The sequence below is a fragment of the Falco biarmicus genome, chromosome 1 (assembly GCF_023638135.1).
Source record: "Falco biarmicus isolate bFalBia1 chromosome 1, bFalBia1.pri, whole genome shotgun sequence".
Classification (NCBI taxonomy): Eukaryota; Metazoa; Chordata; class Aves; order Falconiformes; family Falconidae; genus Falco; species Falco biarmicus.
The window spans coordinates 11,939,701-11,959,753 of NC_079288.1; the positions used below are offsets into that span (position 1 = coordinate 11,939,701).

General features: G+C 41.4%; 1 protein-coding gene across 2 annotated transcripts in view; it reads left to right on the top strand.

The window, feature by feature from the left end:
• The first annotated feature begins 14,948 nt into the window (after positions 1-14,948).
• The window catches only part of B3GNTL1 (UDP-GlcNAc:betaGal beta-1,3-N-acetylglucosaminyltransferase like 1), a 132,750-nt gene continuing 127,645 nt past the window's right edge, over positions 14,949-20,053 (top strand). The window contains exons 1-3 of one of the 2 annotated variants that reach the window (XM_056328247.1): positions 14,949-15,470; positions 19,489-19,605; positions 19,721-19,820. In XM_056328247.1, coding sequence (XP_056184222.1) covers positions 15,435-15,470; positions 19,489-19,605; positions 19,721-19,820 — 253 coding nt within the window. In that variant the 5' untranslated portion in view covers positions 14,949-15,434. Of the gene's footprint in view, positions 15,471-19,488; positions 19,606-19,720; positions 19,821-20,053 lie in introns of those variants that run through there. The other variant, XM_056328256.1, reaches the window with a different exon arrangement.

A 20,053-nucleotide genomic window follows, 5' to 3' on the forward strand; every position in this document is an offset into this window, starting at 1 on the left:
TCCACCTGGGCGTGGTTCCTGAATGGATGGAGATTGACAATTTAGCTGGAACCTTCTCGTGTTTCCACTTACCAGGAAGCACTTGGGACTCGATCTTATTTGTAAAACTCTCCAACACTTAATGAACACTCCAGATAACTCTTTGTCTTAATGTCCCTGGTTATCCCATAGTTGACTTTAGATACTTAACCCTTGGTGGCAGAGACCCTTCTGCAAGAAACCAGAAGCAAAGAAATGCTTTTGAGGATGTGAGGGAAGTGCAGGGTGTGAATCGGCCCCAAACCCAAACTACCCGGGCTAAGATAAACAGAAAAAAAACCCGGGATGGGGGCAGGGGGTAGAGGATCCAGCTGCTAGCAGACTGCGCTCTGATATGCCAGGCGCCACGTATTCCTTTCAAAGAAGTAACAAGGGGGTCGAGATTGATATTGTACATCCGCAGATAGGAGAGGGGTTAAAATATTTCCAGATCACTGAGTTTCTCAGTCTCCTGTTGTCCTTTCAAGTGTCTGTCAGGCAGCTTTGTTGAAAGCACTGCACTGATTTTTCTAGGTGAGAGTTCACAGATGAGCATTAAACATTTACACCCCGTTCACAGTTTGGTGTGTTACCCTCGTTAGTACCTTTTAAAACACATTGCAAAGTGCCCCAGTGCTGTCTGGGAGGATCCAATGGCTAAACCAGGATATTCCAGTTCTGAGTGCTTCCTGCCTGCTTCTGCACTGAGGATTAAATCCTTCACAGTGTATCCCCTTCCATTTGTGGGTTTAGCTTTTCATGTCGGTTTTGTTTGGTAAATTACAGGTACTGTTCTGTTGATTATGAAGTATTAACATAATTACAGTAATTATGTCAAATGATGCAATGCATGTAAACATGTAATTAGCATGCAGGGACAACACTGAGCAAAGTGATGACAACATGCAATAATGCAAAATGCCTCATTCTCCTGGTCATGTGCAGTGACACAGGCTTTAGAGCTCAGTGCCTTGATTATTTCTTTAGAAGGAGGTTTTCTTAGAATGTTTTGCTTCCTTCCCTCATACTGGAAAGAAAAGCATACAGGGAAAACACCGTATTGCTTTATTCCTCCGTGTGTTTGTATGTGCAACCCTCTGCATGCCCCCCAACTTACTGTATCTGATTTCCTTTGCAATATTCTGACTCTGCATTTGATAAAACAAACAAGTGCCCAGGCAGCTGCTCACGTTACGCTTTGGAACTTTTGAAACTGCCTGAAAACTGGGAACTTTTAAGACACAGAACAGTGTGTGCTATTTTGCAGTGGCTACTACCTCTGCCTTTCATTCTCCCCCGCTGAACTCAGAAAAGGCAGCGGCATTTAGTTCTGGGGACCCAGAAAAGTGACGGCAATGTGGGGGCTTTAAAAGCCCCTCCTGTCCGCAGTGCCTTCATGATGGTGATACAGCTCTTCATCTGGCCCAGGCTGACGAGTCTTACAAAGGAGCAAAGCCGGGGGTTGCGGCCGTAGAGCCAGGGTTTCTGGCTGCAGAGCCATGGCCAGGTTAAGCCCCCCCAGTTCAAAAGTGAGGGGCAGAGGGAGATAGGGAACCTCTGCGGCGAAGGGGGCTGCTCGGTTCGCTCATTTGCATCTCAATCCCCACAATGCTCTTCCGGCTACTCACAGCTATTCCATAGTAGTGCTCTTGGCTGGGATCTGGGAACACGCTCAAAGGGTGAGGCAGCTTTTGGATGCACTGAGCTGTTTTCTGTTTGAGCTGTGAAAAGCAAACATCTTTTCAAGAGAGAACATTCTGAACAGTAATTTTTTTGCATTTACAATTCAGAAAGGGTAGAACTTCACTGAAATCTGGGAGGAAAATATTGTATAATGGCAAAAGGAAACATAAATCCTCTGCAGCAAAGGCTTCACACTGCTCTGAAAACAGAAGCCACTGAGTTACTACACTGGCCTAATGTGGCAGGACTGGAGATACAGGTTCTGGAAACAGCTTCGTACACTCAAGACACTTGAACCCCAATAAAGCTCCACTGCCTTCCTCAAGGAGTAACTCAAAGATGAAGATCTACAGCTTCAATTCAGATGCTTGCTTCTAAATTACTTTAAATATTTACTTGTCACGGCTACCAACCCAGGCACAAACAGCACAGGCAGCTGCACGAGGAGAACCTGTTGAAGGAGAGATGACTAATTTGCTTCAGTGCTCAAATGTGCAGATCTGGAGAAAACAAAATCAAGTGGTGATTAGAGATGGGCTCAAGCTCAGGTCTGGATTTACATTTTCTTCAAAGCTGCATTTAGATCCTAGATATTAGGGACAAAACTCTCCTGCCAAGCCGGGACCCAGCCCGAAGGCATAGTAAGGGCACTTTCAGATGCAGGATTTCGGGTTAAGCACATCTCAGCTGAACACGCAAAGCTGGTTTAAACAGTGTGGCAGAGCTAATCTGTTGAAAGGTCTCACTCAGCCCTGCTGTCCCGAAGGGAATATGTATGGGAGAACTGCAAACTCTTTGAGAGTCTTGCTGGTCATTACCCAGCCCATGTGTGGGTTTCACCATGTGTCCCTGTGTTTTGCAACTCCCAACCAGCTCCTTCTCAGCTGATTTATTTTCACGCTACTCAGCTTGCAGGAGGTGAATCAGGTCCTGTGGTTACAGAGCAGACCCAACGGCTAGTGCCTGGTGTGCAGCCCCTCGCTGGCTGCCAGGAAGGGAAATCTGAAACTTTACAGGAGGAGGAGGAAGGAGGAGAAGCAGGGTATTTTCTGGAAAGGCAAAGCCATAGCTAAACAGCATGCATGTCAAAACAGGAGGGAAAAGAGAGCAGTCTAAGAATTCCAACAAGCGACAGAGGGGACAATAGAAAATTAATAGAGGAGCAATAAGAAATAAATAGTATTTGAAAGGTACATCCAGCGGACAGGCAGGAGTAAGCAAAATAACAAAACAGGGAGAGGTTCAGCAGCTGAACAGACAGTGGGAAATCTTTGTGTGTGGTGAGGGGGGACTGTGTTACTTGCTTTCATGAAATTAAAATCAGTAATGAAAATACACTCATCCTTTCTAACTAAACCCTTCTGTTTATTCCTGCTTACTTCGGTTAATACTAATATCTGAGCATAGCTCCTATTACTCCTAAATCACTACTACTCACGTCTCGCTTTTCTCATTTTCATTTTAAATGGAAAAGCTTTGGCCTTTGCAATGTAACAGAAAACGACGTGCATTTAAAGAAAAATAAGCAAATCTTTCCCAGAAGAAGTTAAGTGTTAACTGCATGCCTGCAATCAAGTCGTAGGACAGCAGTATTTCTGGTGGAACAGTGTCAATATACAGATTGCATTTTAAAGAGTGAGGCAGCATTACAGAAGCGTTGAAAGAGGAGGCGGGGGAGCAAAGCTGCCCCTCTCCCCTTGGACACAGGCAGCTCGGAAACAAACAGCTCCCCACTGAACTGGCAGCTCCCGCTGCCAGCACAATTGAGCTTCCGCCTCTGGATGTTTGCATTAGGATCCCAACCGGCTCCCACCCAAATCAATGGATTTCGCTGTAGGCACAGAAGTGAGACTTAGGTATTTTCAGTCTAGTCAAATAAACAGAAAAACTCGGGGTTGGGGGGGGGGGGGGGGGGCACATGGGGGGAATCATTATTTGGACAAGTTAATTACAAGACATAGCACCAAAATACATAAATAAAAAAACGGAGATGCCCAGACTTGTGATGTGGCCAAACCCGTAGGTGTACCTGAAGCTACCACCTATCGGCTCGCTCTCGCTGCACGAGGGAATGTGGACACAGGGATGCTACCTCTGATAGCAGTGAAATTCATTTACCATGAATAGTTAGACATTTAAGGCAAATCAGTAGTTTGGCCAATGTGTATATATTTCTTTTTTAGATTGCTGACAAATAAATGTCTCTCTTTCCTCATCGGCTTTATTTCCATCTCACAGATACCAAGCAGGGTAAGACATGGGGCTAACGCTGGCCTTTGAGCAGGGAAGTCAGGGTGCTCTCCTCCCATGTGTCCCCCAGAGAAAATGGGGAGCGAAGCCCACCTGCAAGGCTCGGTAACTCAGCCCAGGTAAGAGCTGAATCACCTTCTGCAAGTGCCTGCCTCTCCGTGCTGACTGCAGAGGGAGACTACACTCCTGGCTAGCTGCTCTGAAGTTAAACACCTCAGCTAGCTGAAATACATGCAGATTAGGGAGGCTGAGTGAGGTGTAATCTTGGCCAAGGAGTCTAAAGTGGAGTAAGGATTACATCTATGCTCTGTGATGGTGCTAAAGCCATAGCTTTAAGATATCAAGGACCATTTTCCCAAACCACACAGCTTGGTTTTCATCAAGCCAAGGACCACAGCATCACTGTAGCAATGATTCCGGTGCTTTTCTCTCACCATTCTGCCCCCAAACACCTTAAACTCTTAAGCAACCCAGCCTATGCAGACAGGAATTTGCGTTTTGCTCTTTGCACATCAAACTGGAAAGCAATGAAGAGAATGATGTCTGGACCCAAGCAGCCTATTGAGAGGATCAGAAAGGTAACACAAAGCACAAAAGATGGCTAAGAAACACAGATCATTTGCCATCCCACACAGCAATGCTGTCTCAGGACCTGGGGACCCAGGCAGAGGATTTAGTGCCTAAGCCTAGAGACTCCTCTGGGTTGCAGGCATTAACTCATGCTTGCATGCCTGAGACAGGATAAAGCTGAAGTAAAAAAAAAAAAACAACTCGAAAGAGGCCTCAGCATATTGTTGTTTTGGGGATAGTCCTGTGCATTTCATCCACAAGAATAAGTGTTTTCTTTTCATTTCACAATAACCTAGGTATTTAAAATGTCTGCCAAAAAGTACTCAGAAACCCAGCGTTTAATCTGAGGACTTTTCAAGAGGACCAGTTTATTTCTACCATCTAATGAACATTAATTTCCTGTTTTAGAAAACGTTATTTATGCCACTGGTGAAGCTGATATTTATCTTGATGTATATCCTCTTGGCTGGCTTAGTTTTTCATTTTCTCCAGTTCCCCCAGCCTGCGTGATCTCTGCAACCTGTAGACTCAGACTGTGCAACCAGCAGTCCTTCAAACCTACTCAGAAGTTTCCAGTACATGGTAGGAGAATATGCTAGCAGAGGACACAGGTCTGAATCCATTAGTGGTCACTTCTCATAATAAAAACAAAGCTAAAGAGAGTATTTGTAACACTGGTCTGAAAACAAGAATGTATTTTCCTTTCTGCTTCAGAATTGAGACAAAGCTAATGCAAGTTACACTAAACAAATCCAGCCCTTGCCAGGATAAACAAACATTTGCAGTGCTGCTTGCTACATGCCTGTCATGAAATAAAGACACTGACATGCATTTTAATGCAGCTCTCCTACAAATTGTGAAAAAATAATTGTGCACTGTGTATTCGTTGCTAGGTTACTAGAAGGAAAGAGAATATTTTTGCAGACATGATGAACTAACAAGGTAAATAATTCAACTTAATCATTTTCAAATTTCACACTTAATTTTCAACAGCGGGTCTTTTCAGAGCTCAGATCAACTTCAGATCTGGCAACGGTGATTTTCTAGAGCAAGGCTGACAAGCTCCTGTGAGCAAGATTTGGCCCATGGAGTAGTTTTTATACAACAAACTTTCCCCCTACCCTGAATACGATGGCAGTTTTACTAGAAAAAGGGCTGCAAGGTTTGCCCAGTTGTGACTAACAGCACAAGAATTTTCATTTCTTCTTAAACTCATTCACCAACTTAGTGATATCTTACCAAATATTGCAGCATTAACAGAGAAAAGACTAAGAAAGCTCTCTGTACATACCCAGTCTCTCTGCACCGTACTCCCGTCAGTGACATTCTGTGAGGAATAGCACTAACTGATTAAAGCAGATTGGGTATCGTCTAACTAATCCATAAATTCCGACATTATTACATATTTGCTTAAGGAAAAACAATGGATCAGATCACGAAATCAGATCTGTGCTGCTCTGCAAAGCAGGGTCCTTTGTGCTGCTTTGTGGCAGTATTTGCAGGGCAGATGTATCTGAAGGAAGGGGTAAAGGGCCCTGCACACCCCTGTCCCTTTTAGCGCCAGCTCAGCAGCAAAAAAAAACTCCTCCAGAGAGACCTGAAGCTCAGATGAGAATCTATTTTGCAAAGTTTCCAGATTACAAACAATGCATCTGTTGAAAGAGACTGATTTTTTCTTTGGTTCAAAGCATGTTTTGGCTATCATGGCTTTATTAGGTCAGATGACACTCTCATTCAGGTGCCAACAGGTCTGACGACAGAAATGCTCCACTGATCAAGTAGTAGACTGAGGAAAAGGTGAGTTAGGTTCTCTCTCAAAGTCTCCGCTCAGTTCCTTGCATGATGTTCTGAAAGTCATTTCTCTGTGTTATGATGCTGAATATAGTTGATGAGGAACTCTGAAAATCAGTTGGTGCAAATTCATGATGCTCTGCCAATTTATTGTTGCAAGTGCAGTGGCAAAGGCAAAACAACACGAAAGTCTGAAGGTAAGGGACCAGGCCTTGTTGAAGCTAAAAAATCTCAATTTGAAAGGTCCCAAGGACAGTGACAAGCCATGAAATCTAACAAAAACTGACAAGTAATGACTAGCAAATTAGAAAGTATTTTTACACTGAAACACCATGAAGCCAGAATAAATTTTAGTATTTTTAGAAGATGCTGTGGTCACCCAAACTTTCTTTCTTTTAGTGCTTTTGGGAGAAGTCCTTGAAGCAGTATGCAAGTATAAAATCTGAACTTTGCTATCTTGTTAATATATGTGCCTATGTATCTTCTGCTTTCTTGGACAGGATTCTGGCTGAAAATCCAACCAAATCCATTCAAGGGTAAAAAGACTAGTGTAAGACTTTGAAGGAAAGGGAATCCACCCTCCTGTGGATTTCACTAGATACTTGTGCTCCCATGAAGAACTGGAGATCTCTTGTTACATATAAAACTTTCTTATTCTTTTATTCCCAAGGGTCATGCTGACAAGACTGGGTTGGGCCTTATGTGGACCCAAATGCTTGAATGGACACAAAAATCTGATAGTCTGTAATTCCTCCTCCTAACAGTGACCTGCTTCGTGCTACCTACCATGTCTTCCAAGTAGATTTCTGGAGATTTCATTCATCACTTAGGCCAGATCCTGTTTTCAAATTATCTTTTGTTTAAACTGAAGGAATGAGATTACTTTCTTCTGTACTGGAAGATTTATCTCTTAGAAGTTTACAGTCTTTTTTTTTTTTTTTCCCTGTTTTATCAAAAAATGATGGACCATTTCAAGGGAAAAAAAAAAAGTAGAACTAACCCAAATGGTTGATTATCTTTGTATCTCTAGTTCTATTTCATTTCATGGCTCCCTCACTTCACAGCACTATAAACTTTTTGAATTGCCCTCTGTGATATCCACTCCTTCACTGTTGACCATTGCTCACTTATTCATTGCTTGTTGGATCAGCTGGGCACTTGCACAATCGAGTCTTTGTTATGCTTTCAGACAGGCTGCAAGTCACAATATTGAAGCAGCACAAGGACTGTTTCCTCTGCTGGTATTCTTCTTCCCTGGCATTTAGGAAGACAGCATCCTAAACAAATGAAAATGCATATAAAGTAATTACAACAATAACTCACACAACAGCTCTCATTTAACTGGCTACACAATGTCTTTTCCCCTTTAATTGTCATAAAGAGAGTGAAATATCCAAAAGTCTGAAGGGTTTTTGCAAGTTGGTCAATGGAGAAACAAGAATTTGCTGTTTTGAAAAGTGCAGCAGAGCTCAGGTTTGTTTAATGATGGCTGGTGGTACACAGTTAGCGGGGATCCTAGAAGAGCCGCTCTCTCCAACCAGTTAATTGGCCCAAACAAAACGGAATGTAGTTTTCTAACTAATAAGGACTGACAATAATGAAGAGCAACTGCAGGGACGGTGGGAAGATAAAGGAATGCACATACCAAGGTTCTGCAACAGTATGAAATGTCAAAGTTCAAGTTTACATGCATAGTAACCACAACTGGCACAGGGGTTGCTGGGTGCATAAATAATCTGAGAACCCAAGATGAGAACACTAACAAATACAACTTTATACAGTTGGAGGTTTTAAAACAAAATTAAACTTCTCACATGCATATACAGCTGCCCCAGTATTTAAATACCTGCAGGATCTGCTTCTTGGCCAATATTATCGATGGAGCTGGACACCTATACATCCTTGAACTCTGTCTCAATAGGCAGAGTATTGGACGTGGCACTAACATAGCAATGTCAGCAAAACACTATTTTTGGTTGATTTCACTTGAAGTCAAAATGAGGATCGTGGCTTCCCAGATAGTGAAATTAATCTCTCTTTTGCAGTAGAAAAAAAGAAGTACCTTATTTGGGAAGGGAAAGTTTAGATAGAAGTAGAAGTAGCTGGGTTGATTATGGAAAGAATAAGAGTATTCAGCAGAAGTAGACAACTAAGGATTTTGTCACAGGGAGGGAGAAGCAGAGTCTTTTGTGTATGGTGGTTTATTGCAGGCTCTAATGGCATCAGGATGATGTTACCAGGGAGCCTTTACACAATGAAATAATTTACTGTCATCTCTTATATCCTGCTAGCACAACAATGTGGTCTCCATAGACCTACTCCTAAAACAGTTTTGATAGCCAAATGCTATCTGTAATGTCACAGAAGATGTCATAACCCTACTTAAAAAAATTGACACAATTGTCCGTTTATTCACACAGAATTATTGTGAATTGGTAATGACCTTTGAAAGGATTGCTAGACAGACAGATTTGCTGAGGTCTAAAGGGCTCCAGACCTTCCTTTCCTTTCCCTCTCACATGCCCCAGCACTGGCAGCCCCCCCAGTCCCTACTGCTGCATGGTGCTACGGCTTCCCAGCTGCTCTGAGGCCAGGGCAAAGCAGCAGTGCCGTGCAGACCCAAGAGCCTGGTGGTGCCATCACCTCCTGCTCCCCACAGCAGCCCACACCTCCTCCAGCTGGGCTCAGTGGCCCAAAATGAGGATGTCCCTGTCACGAGACTTGACTTGACAGATGCTCTCACACTGGGGCTGTGCCTCTATCCCTCCCACAGCCCAGGAGCCACGGCCACTATACGATAGTAACAAGCTGTCACAGATACCATTTGCACAGCTCGTTGGCTTGTTTCCTCCTAGGGCCGGAGTTCCCCAGGTTAGCAGCACATTTGTCAGGCTGTTCAAAAGCCTTCCTGGCCTTGAGAAGAGTTACATTCAGCAAAGAAAGTACATAAAAATGGAGTAACAGCTTTTCACTGAAAGAGAACAGTTTCCTGTCTCTGTTTTGCTCACATCTGGTCAATTTTCTGACAAGAATTACATCTTTACTACTCTTTTACAACACACAGCCAATACAGCTGAAAGAGAGTAAACTGCTCACTATACTAGCCTTTGTATTATCAGCAGTATTACTACCTTTAGCAAAGCTGTAAAATCTGTTTTACTGAAGATGCACGAACCTGAAAGAACTCTGAATTTCATAACGCAGGGTGAGACTGAAGAATTGGCATTTACAGGAAAATGGAAAAAAAATCTTTGCTTGAAAATTAAACAAAACTGAAATAGAATTACTCACAATAAACTGTACTCGAAGACCCACTTTTCAGAGTAGATAAGTATTTTAAGAATGGTATTAAAAGATACAATAAGATATGATATAATAAGATATCTTTTGTAGGGCAGTATAAAGATTTAAAGAACCTATTGAATTCTGTTTTCAATAAAGATGTATTAAGTAAATGTTGCTGTATTCTCTAGAGCTATACAATTCTTGTAATCTTTTCTTCAGAGGCCTTTGGCTAATTCATAATTCAAAATGTTACTCATTTCCCTTCCTGTCTGTATGTCATATAAAGATGTGCATCCAATACATTGTCTTGTGGATCTCTGCATATTATACACATCCCAGTTCCTGTTATGTATACATTCCTTTGTAGGGATATGATTTATTTCTTTAAGCACTTTCCCATCTTAAAATGTCAGATGCTTCCTGTACTTATATACAAAGAAGTTTAAGCTCCCAAAGGTACTGAAGTTCAACACAATTCTGACTGTGGACAGTATGAATTTACCAGTGACTCTTTGGGAAATATACAATTCCACCTACTTTCCTCAGCTCTCTAGCGTAACTTCATTTTGTAAGTGTTTAACACTTCAGTCATCAAGAAGATCAAACAGAGGTATGGTCTTGAAAAACAAAGAACCTACACTGAACTTTCTAAAGGTTTATTCTTCTTCAAGTAGAAGCTTTGATTCTCAAGGGTTATCACTTGTGGCACACAGGAACTTGTCAAGATTAGGAAAATGGGGTTTCAAGGCTAACTTTTATCCATTTCCATTATCTGAATCTTGCTATCTTTTGTAAATAAGACTTTTTTTCCTCCAAATAACTTACTTCTAAAGCTTTTCGGGTAAGTAAGGAAAATACCATTATTACTTTACTGGGTTTCAGATCAGTTACTTAATAAAAAAACCAAACTGTATTAACCAAGATGGTGAGACCATAATCAACTGCCTATCACTGGATTCTCCAGCAGATTTCACCAGCTAAAAGCTACAGTTGTCTTTTATTGTATTTTTAAAATAGAGCTTTATACAGAAAAAAATCCTTTAAAAAAAGATTGCCAAATAGAAGTCTAACTTTGCAAAAGATTGCTCAATTATTGAAGCCTTAGGCAAAGAAAAACCTGCACTGATATTGTTCAGTTCTGTGGAACAACTGTCCCTCTCCCTTGGCACTACCTTACCTCCTGCAGCCTTAATGCCACAAACCCACACTGAACAGACAGGTATCCTCAAGGGCCTGAACTAGAGCAGCTAAGAATGGCTCAAGCAGAACAGGAAACCTGCACAAAACTGCAATGCAGCCCAGCAGGCTGATGAGAGGCCATGAAATGAAAGTGCACAGGGAGTGGGATGACTGGTGGTGGGCAAGAAGAGCGTATGTTTGGAGGTGTGGACTGGTACTGAAATGAACAGGACCTTTCCAGCTCACCCACAAAGGCACCAAAGTCCAGTACTCCTGTTAAGAGAATGTTTGTGACATTTGCTAACTCATAAAAACAACCCCAGGCTTCTTCAGATTGACTCATTTTAAAAAAAGAAACAAGCAACAGCAACATCCTTTATAACGACAGCTAATGTTTCAAAGAGAGAAATGTATCACACAAGACTTCTTCTCTAATGAGCAACAGCATTTTTCAGTGAGGTTAATTCAAACTCAACATGTCTAATTTATAAGAGGTTTTCTTCAGGGCAATTAGTCCTGCAGTTTCAGCTAAATATTTGAAGTCTTGAGTACAAGGGAAATTGGCCCAAATAACTCTTAGGTACTAGTCCCCACTAGTAATAAAGGCTCTGAAGGCCAAAGGAAGGCATTAGCAACACTCGTGCAACTCCCTTAACGGGGTGTACACATGTAACTAATTGGAAACCAGTAAACAATTCTGGTATTGAAGCACAAAGCAGATAATCTCACTCACACTACTTCACTCATTTTCTTCTCATGTGGCTGACTGGAATAAAACTGCTAAAATACTGTTTCTCTCATGCAGAAAAAGATCTAGGGGATATAATAGATCACAAGCTGATTAGGAGTCAACAGTGTCAAGCCATTGTGAAAAAGGCAAACACTGCACTAAGCTGTGCAAACAGGAGCATGGCTTGCAAGAGATGGGAAGTAATCCTGCTCTGCCCAGCACTGGTACAGTCCCAGCGGGAATACTGCGTCTGGCACTGGGTCTCATTCTCCAGCAGAGATGCAAAGGGCCCAGAGAGTCCAGAAGAGAGCCGTGAGAATAAACAGAGGTGTAAGGCATGACCAGTGAGGAAGGACTGAATGAATCAGATGCGCATAACCTAAACAAGAGAGCAAGATGGGAGGGAAACCTAACAACAGCTTGCAAATACATAAATCATGGCTGTGGAGGGGAAGGGAGTGACTTGTTTTCTGTATGCAGGGTGAATAAGGAATAACAGATTTGGGATGGAGTTGGCAAGCCCTCTCAGGCAAAGAATGGGTTAACATAGGCTTTAGCAAGAAAGCAGCTGAGAAGGCACACAGCTGCAGGGGATAAAAACACTGGGGAGAGGGCTATCAGAGGACCCCTTGAGGAGGGGGCTGAGGGAGCCTCTTAGGGCAGAGAGACAAGCTTAAGGGATGTTGGGCTGTGTCCTTTGCAAGGGATTCTAGTCTTATCTTTGGCAGGTTACTGGCCTCTTTGTTTGCATTGACTGAGTGTGTTTGATTATGAAGTTAGTTTTGGTTTGTTCTTTTTTTAATGCCTGCAAAAAAGCAGGATAGGGTGCTAAGGTTTTGGTTGTGGGTGTTTATATGGTTTTGGGGGTTTTGTTGTTTGATTTCTGTTGTTTTGGGTTTTTTTAATAGTCCAGTAAAACTTTTCACATCTGGCCTAAAATGTGGTCAAAGTGCTGAATCAAATAAGGTAGGAAGATAATTTTTGCCTAGGGACAATATTTGAGTTGTTAGAAACAGAGGACTCAAATGGAGGAGCTGGAGACTTTAGTCTGTAGAGGGAGAGAGATAGCAAGAAGCTTTTGTGTAAAAGAGAAAAGTTTTATACAACAGGCTCAGGCTTAACAGCTCTAAATGTGGGGAGATGATAGAAGTCTGGATCTTTTTCCTAGGGGGACAAGATCTTAGCCTGCCAAACTTGAGGGGGCTTGGAAATCACAGCAAGATTTAGGTTAAATATTATATTTTTTTTCTAAGGGTGAAGATAGGAAGGACTGCAAGAAACTGTCTGAGGATGTTAGAAGCCTCCGTTGTTGGAGGAAGGCCTTTGAGAACAGGTTAGTAGGTATTTGGTGGTAATGACAAAATTGATCCTTTCTCAGGACGGCAGGGCTACTAGATGAGCTTCTGAAGCCCCATTCTGCCCTATGGTTCTTTAATAAGAAATATCGCATCCCTCTTTTCTTGTACTCAGCTGTGACATTTCATGAAAATAACAGCACTTTTGGAAGTTCAAAGCATTCTTTGAATAGAAGTGGTTTCAAAACTAGCTCTAAGCTGAGTATTTTACCTACTATGTTGAATGATCCTTTCAACATGGTGTGTTCTGGAAGTACTTTAGTACTGAAGCTTGCAAATTCAGCTACAAATGTGTTACAAGAAAACTCTATACTCACTCTTTGTGTCTTTCCAACAAAGATACAACTACATTAACTTGTAGCATGCCCACATGCTCCACCACAGCAACAACAGATTTGTAGTAAGGATGCTCTTTTCCCTCTCAGTCACAGTCTGACCTTTTCAAAAAGAAACTAAACCCAAGACTACTTGGCCTAAATAACACTAGGGAAACCCTACATAAATATTCCTTTTCTATTTTTTTTTCTTTAACTCCCAGTGAAGTTGGTTGAGATCTGTCCTCACAAGTTAATAGGTCTAAGTTGTCCTTAATATAATTAGTCTGTGTCATTTTTTAAATGAGAGTTAAATGTAAAGGAAGCAAACCATAGATACTATGTCTTTCCATGAAGTATCTATATCTAGATACTATGTCTTTCCATGAAGATGAAGAAAATTTCTATTTGATAGCTAAAGCCTCCAGAATTTGGAAGTTTTAGGTTCACAGTAATGATCAAGATATTGTTTTATCAGAAATAAAAGCTAGTATGATGAGAATTATCTCTGGTTCTGTAATGCTTTTAGCTGTAAGAACTGCTTTGTGTGCTTTGACCTAGCATTCCAAAAAATGTTTCAGTAGAGCAATTGGAAGTGCAACTAGGAGCAAATTGCTTTTGCTTGCTTCCGAGTATGTCATGTCCTCCTCCATTAGGAGGTTGCTTTCCATTCTGACCCACATGAAAGAGGAATAGGCACTGAAACAATGGACTATATTTTGAAAACTATTTAGTTGCCCAAGAACACAGAAATGCCTGCTAGATTTTCAAAAGCCAGTAGGTAATGACGCTCATGATGGAGCTAGACGCCTAGGTTGCACTGAAAATCCCACTGGATTGTTCTTGCATGCTTGTGGGCCTTCAAAAGTCTGCCCAGATTCCCCCCCCCCAAATGAAAATCACATTTTAAGGAGATGCTTGTATTTAATTACCCTCTGTGATCAGCTGCAGAATATAACCAAGAAAACATTTCTGGTGGTTTTGATTGGTTCTCTGTTTTCCTTGGGGAAGGAAGCATGGGGTTTGCTCTGCATTTTGTGCATTGCTTCGCATAATGAGGTGCTGGGCCCTGACTAGGACTTTTGTTTGGTTCAGCATGAGTAAAGCAATACTCAGCTACACTTTCCTAGATAAAGCAAGGCATGCAGGCAACATAAAAGTGCTAGCAGCCTTTGTCACCAGAAAAAGAAATGATCATATTTAGCAGTGCTGTTCACAGAAAGATTAAAACTCGGGCTGGATGGAGAAAAGCTGTGTAGATAATTTGAAATAGATTCTGAGGGTGAATTACTGCTTGGCTGTCTTCCTCACCTCCTCAGCTCTCAGATTTGTGTGCCAACGAACATTTTAAGATAACTCTGCTCTGTTTGCTTCTTGAATTGTCTAGCTGTTTAACAGGCTCTTCAGATAAACAAGGGATAATCTCAGGATTTTGCTCAACAAAGATTGCTTTGTGCAAATTTTAAAAATTCTGAATAGGTTGCTGTATAGGGCCTGGTCTTGCGATCCCTTTTAGTTGTGAACTTTCAGGGGAATAAGTGGTTGCACAAGCACAGTTTCAGTAAGTAAACTATCAATACTGATATCATTGCCACCATCAAATATTATCTCATTTTTAAAGGTTATTAAAAAACAAGAAAAGGCACTGATAGCACTGGACAGAGCAGTCTTGATGAAGAAAAGTGCCAACTGGAGACACACAAGTGAAAAACAGAATTAGAGAACAAGCGGGAAACTGCAGGCACTTTTTATTTTAAGAACTCGGTGCCCTCAGACAGGGCCCTCAGCCTCGCCACGGCCTGGGCAGCACACCCCGAGCCAGGCCGGGGGAGCGCCGGAGGTGACACCGCGCACCCAGCGAGGGGCAGTGATTTAGAACGGCCACACAGCTGCCCAGCCGCCCATGTCGAGATAGCCATCCCTCTGTCCCGACAGGGGTGCCTCGGCGAACGCCTCCGTGCCAGGGGCGCCCTGGAAGCGCGGCGCGCGCCCCCGCCTCAGCGCCTCGCTGCTCCCCGCTGCCCTAGACTGTCGCGCACCGCGGCGGCGGCGCTTCCGGCCCTGCCAGCCGCCTCATCTATGGTTGTTCCTCCCGCTGGGGCTCGGTGCCGGGCCGTCAGGCGGGCTGGCGGCCTGCCCTGAGGGGGGCAGGGGGCAGTTCCCCCAAAACCGCCTCCCCGCCCGGCCAGCAGCTCCGGCTCCTTCGCGGGCGTTACGGGGCGAGCGGCCCCCCTTCCTCCCCGTGGGGCGGAGGCGGCCATGGCGGAGGCGGGGAGAGGCGGCGCCGTGCAGGTGGTACGTGTGAGGCGGCGGCGGGAGGGGGGCGGCCCCGCGGTGCTGGGCCTGGGCTGGGCGCGGGTTTGCAGCGGGGGGGTTCCAGGCCTGGCGGCTGCGCTGCTTGTCCTCACAGCCCGGGCGTGCTCGGTTACACGGAGTTTGAAAAGATAGTTTTAAAATTTTCGTACCGCTCTTCATACTTTTGTTACTCCCTGTGACGGTGTTGTTTTGTTTGGTTTTGTGTAAAGCACTTTTTTTACAAATTTACACACGTACAACTGATGCGGTTTGGCGGCAGTTGAGATCGAGACAGACTATCTGAAAAGCAGAAACGCACAGATCAATGGGCAGGTAAAACCGATTCACAACCTCACAAGAGTCTCAGATCCTAAAGGCAGATCAAAGTTTGTGGCCTGGAAATCGCTCTGTGTTTATTTAAAGTATCCCAGATACGAGATTTGACAAAACTAGTATGTTTCTGCCAACAGTCATGAGTTTCTAAATGGTTTGGAATAATGACTCATAAGAAAACTTCATTCACAAATAACAGCTTCTGACTTTTAGAAAACCATCAGCACTGTTGAAATTATTTTTTCCATTTATTTTCTGCATTCAGACATGGAAGCAGGATGGAGTCTACTTAAACTGAAATTTGTGGAAACTGAAAAGAAGTTTTCACTTTCGAGCTGTTTATCAGATATATGTATATTCTTAGTAGAGGATGACGGTGGTCATGCCAGAAATGAGGGATTTCTTGCATGCAAAACATTCAGTTGTGCAGTTTCTGACACTTTTTAAAAACATCGCATTTCTCTAGTTTTCTCCAGTCTTGTGATTGATGTATTGTTTTCCAGTGGTCTAGCTGACGGAGGAAGGGATTTTTTTGGTAGAGTAATTGATTTGTAGAAGAAAGGGCGTTGAACTACCGGTTAACCATTTCACATTCTGTCGTTTTTGCCACACATCAACATTTATTTTGCAGCAAAGTCAAGAATCATCATCTTCAGCTTAGCGATGGCAAAACTGCATTACTAAAAATAACTAAAATCACTTCAGGTCTTACTCTAGAATGTGTGAAATTCAGGGACAACCAGGTAGTGTCACAATGCTCAAATCCAATTCTGACTCAGTTATCACTCAGTTGATTTTGTAATGACAAAAATACAGCAGTTGTTTGCAATTTATTTCCCTTTATTGACCCAAAATCACTTAGAAAGGGCTTTATGCATGTTTCTGTAGTTCACTATTATGGTAGCAGTCTTCAAACACATGAAGAAGAGAACCAGAGAATTGCAAAGAGAACTCGAGTAATAGTCTGTGTTGGGATTGGAAAGCAGTAGTTGGCATAAACTGCAGCAAAAGGACTTCAGACTTTGGGAAAACTGTATTCCAGGTCTTGTACGCCTGCTGTTAGTGATTGCCTTAGCAAGGCTGGTAGTTTTGTTCCTGGAGATTATGGTTTGTCAGCGATGATGCAACTGCAGTTGATCTTGTTTTGGGACAGAAGAAATAGACGCTGTCTCTTGAGGTTACTACCAGCTGGTTTTTTTTACTACGAATCTGCACCTGTAAGTGAAATTGTGCCCTGGTTCATGTTTTTCCCTTTTTAAATAAACCAACAAGACTGAAGCATTCTGATACAGTCACACGATACTAAAGGCCAATTCATGAATGGCTAGTTCAGGACAAGTACCAACTCTAACTTTTAAACCAGGCTACAAACATAGAAATGAAAATATAGCTCTGCAGTTTTTAACTTATCTTTGCCTTAAAAAAACCCACAAACAAACAAACAAAAAACCCCAAAACAAAACAACACAGAAAACCAGTAAACCAAGTAAGAATGGTAGAACTGAAGGAATCCTTAGTATATGATGTTAGCAGTACTCTTGGTATTTAACTATATCGCTGTGTACAATTATTTCTGTGGATTTGTTAAATTTTCAGGTTTTACACAGAAGTGCCATCAGCACTGTACCTTATTTTGGCAGGCATCTAGCTCAACATTGTTGTGACAGTACGGTGGAAGCAGAACTTGCTCACAGTAATGTTTTTAGGAGCATGCTAATACACGTTGTTTTGTTGAGTTCGGAGTACCTTAGTGCCATCAGGTATCTGTGGATTGTTTTATATGTTCTGCCGTTAAAGTACTGTTTTTTCTGCTTTCAGTTAAACCTAAAGAGAGGTGCAAACATAATCTTGATATTTTGTACTGCTGTCCTGACTTAAAACAGGAGTACATGGAAAAAAAACCAAGGAAGTTCCAGTTTTGCAGTTTTCAAGCCAATATCAAACTAGCTTGTGATGGCATAGTCAAATTTTTACTAAAGTTAATTAGAAGACAGATTGGGAAATCATTGATTTTTCTGGATGTGCAAAACTGTAGCTAGTTTATATAGTCATTGGAAGGATCGGAGAACGTTTTGTTTTCTTTCTAAATGTGTAAAATGGATTAGTGTGAATGTGTAGGGTCTTACTTTAATTGCCATCTAGACATAAAGGATATTAAAATCCTGAGTAAATTCAATATATTGGTGTAGAAACTCAGATTTTTGCTTATTTTTTTAATCTCAAAGTACTAATCTAAGACAGTTCTGAAATATTTTTTGTCTGTATTTTGTAATTATAATTATTTGGTAGTCAATTTCACGTTTTTATTTTCTATTTCTCCTTATTTTACTTATTTTACTCTCCAAAACACAAGTCAAAGACCTGCTTTGCTTAAAATTTTAGATAGCTTTCCTCCTACCTTTTTTATATACCCCTTTTTCCTCTTATAGCATCCTGCCAAAAATCAAGATGATCATTCATTTTAGACAAGTATAGGGTTTTTTATTTTGCTGTGAAGTGTTAAGTTTCTTATTTGTTATTCATTGTACCATACATCACACTCTGTAATACCTGCATGTACATACATCCTACCCTAAAAACCAAAAAATATACTTATCAATGTCCATAAAATCTGCCTACTAATGCATGCATTTACATGTATTCACACCTCGTACATGTGCTCACATGTCACTAAATCTTGAATAATACAATTTCAGTATTCTTGTATTTTGTTTCTTAAGATTCTTGCATGCTTACAATAGGAAATAATCCTCTGATTCTTTAAACTATGTATTTATGGTTGCACCACAAGATATAGAGTTTTAAGTTCTGTTTCTAGGAACTTCTTAGAATGTCCCATGAGACTTTTTACATTACTTAGGCTCTTTGCCTTAAGTTCCCCATCTATAAGCAATCTTAACAGGTATGGGTTTGGCCTCTCCCTTTACAAGCATAGCCAGTGTGTTACTGTGCTAATTTTTTAGGACTTTGCATTCTGTGAATGGAATGTATTCTTTTCTGAGAAAGAATTGTTGGGTTTTGGGGGGTAATTCGAACAATAGTGAGTAACTGAACAGAGAAATCATCTCTGATTTCTAACTGATTTTAAAATATTTCAGATAAGTTTTCATGCTTTGCATATATGTGGCTGAACCAATAGAGGCTACAATAGGCAAGCCTGCAATTGAAATGGTTGACTATGGAACTATGCCATATGTCATCTTCTAAAATGCTTAATAGCAGTTTTAGATAGAATCATTTTAAAAACTTGGCTAGAGCTCGAGCTCAAGCATACAGGCTCTGTACATGAGCATCTCCATTTAGGCAGCAAGCCTAAAGAAAAATTGATGAGTAAGATGCATTAATGGATGACATAGAGTGTTTTAAGAAACGCAGGAATGCTAGGAACAGGTTAATGTGGTGTTATAGATGTTTTGCTAGCATTTTTGGTTCTGTAGTCTCTTGTTTCCTTGGACATCTACCAAAAGCCATCTTGTAGAACTCAGAAAAAAAAAAAAAAAAGTTTGGTAGAGAGGAAAGTGAATCACATATTTGTAATGACAATAAAGGATCTTTGCCTACTTTTGTATTTTTAAGATGCATTTTTTGTGATGCTTCCCATTTTTAATGAATATTCTTATACTGTAAGTAAACAAAAATAGTGCTTACTAACATATATTTGGATCTTTGTTTGTTCTTTTTATAGTCTGTCATTGTGCCTGTTCACAATAGTGAATGCTGGTTAGATGAATGCTTGAAGTCGGTTTGGGAACAAGATTTTAAAGAAACCATGGAGCTGTCAGTTTTTAATGATGCCAGTAAGGTATGTTTCAGTCCTTATTTAAAATACTATCCAAGTAAATACTGTCTGACAGGAATTTTTAGTTTTGTTCACCATACAAATTAAAATAGCTGCATCTATGTCATCTTTTTTCTAGGATGGTTCAGCTGAAATAATTGAAAAATGGAAGATCAAGTTGGAAGATGCTGGTGTTTCAGTGGTCATTGGTAGTAATGATTCATCCCAACCTCGAGGCGGTATGTAGCTTAGTAGTGATTTTTTTGAGTTAGGCTGTTATCATAGGCATCGTCTGTTTTTTAGTTTGAAAAGCATCTTTGTAGCCACTTGCATTGCAAAGGAAAAAACCTAACACATTGTTTTCCAGAGCTATCAGTTTCAAAACTAATTCATTTTTTTTAATTTGGTCCTGTTGATTTTGTAGAATGGCTCTGTACAATGGCTCTGAGGAATTTGTTTATATGTCCAGGAA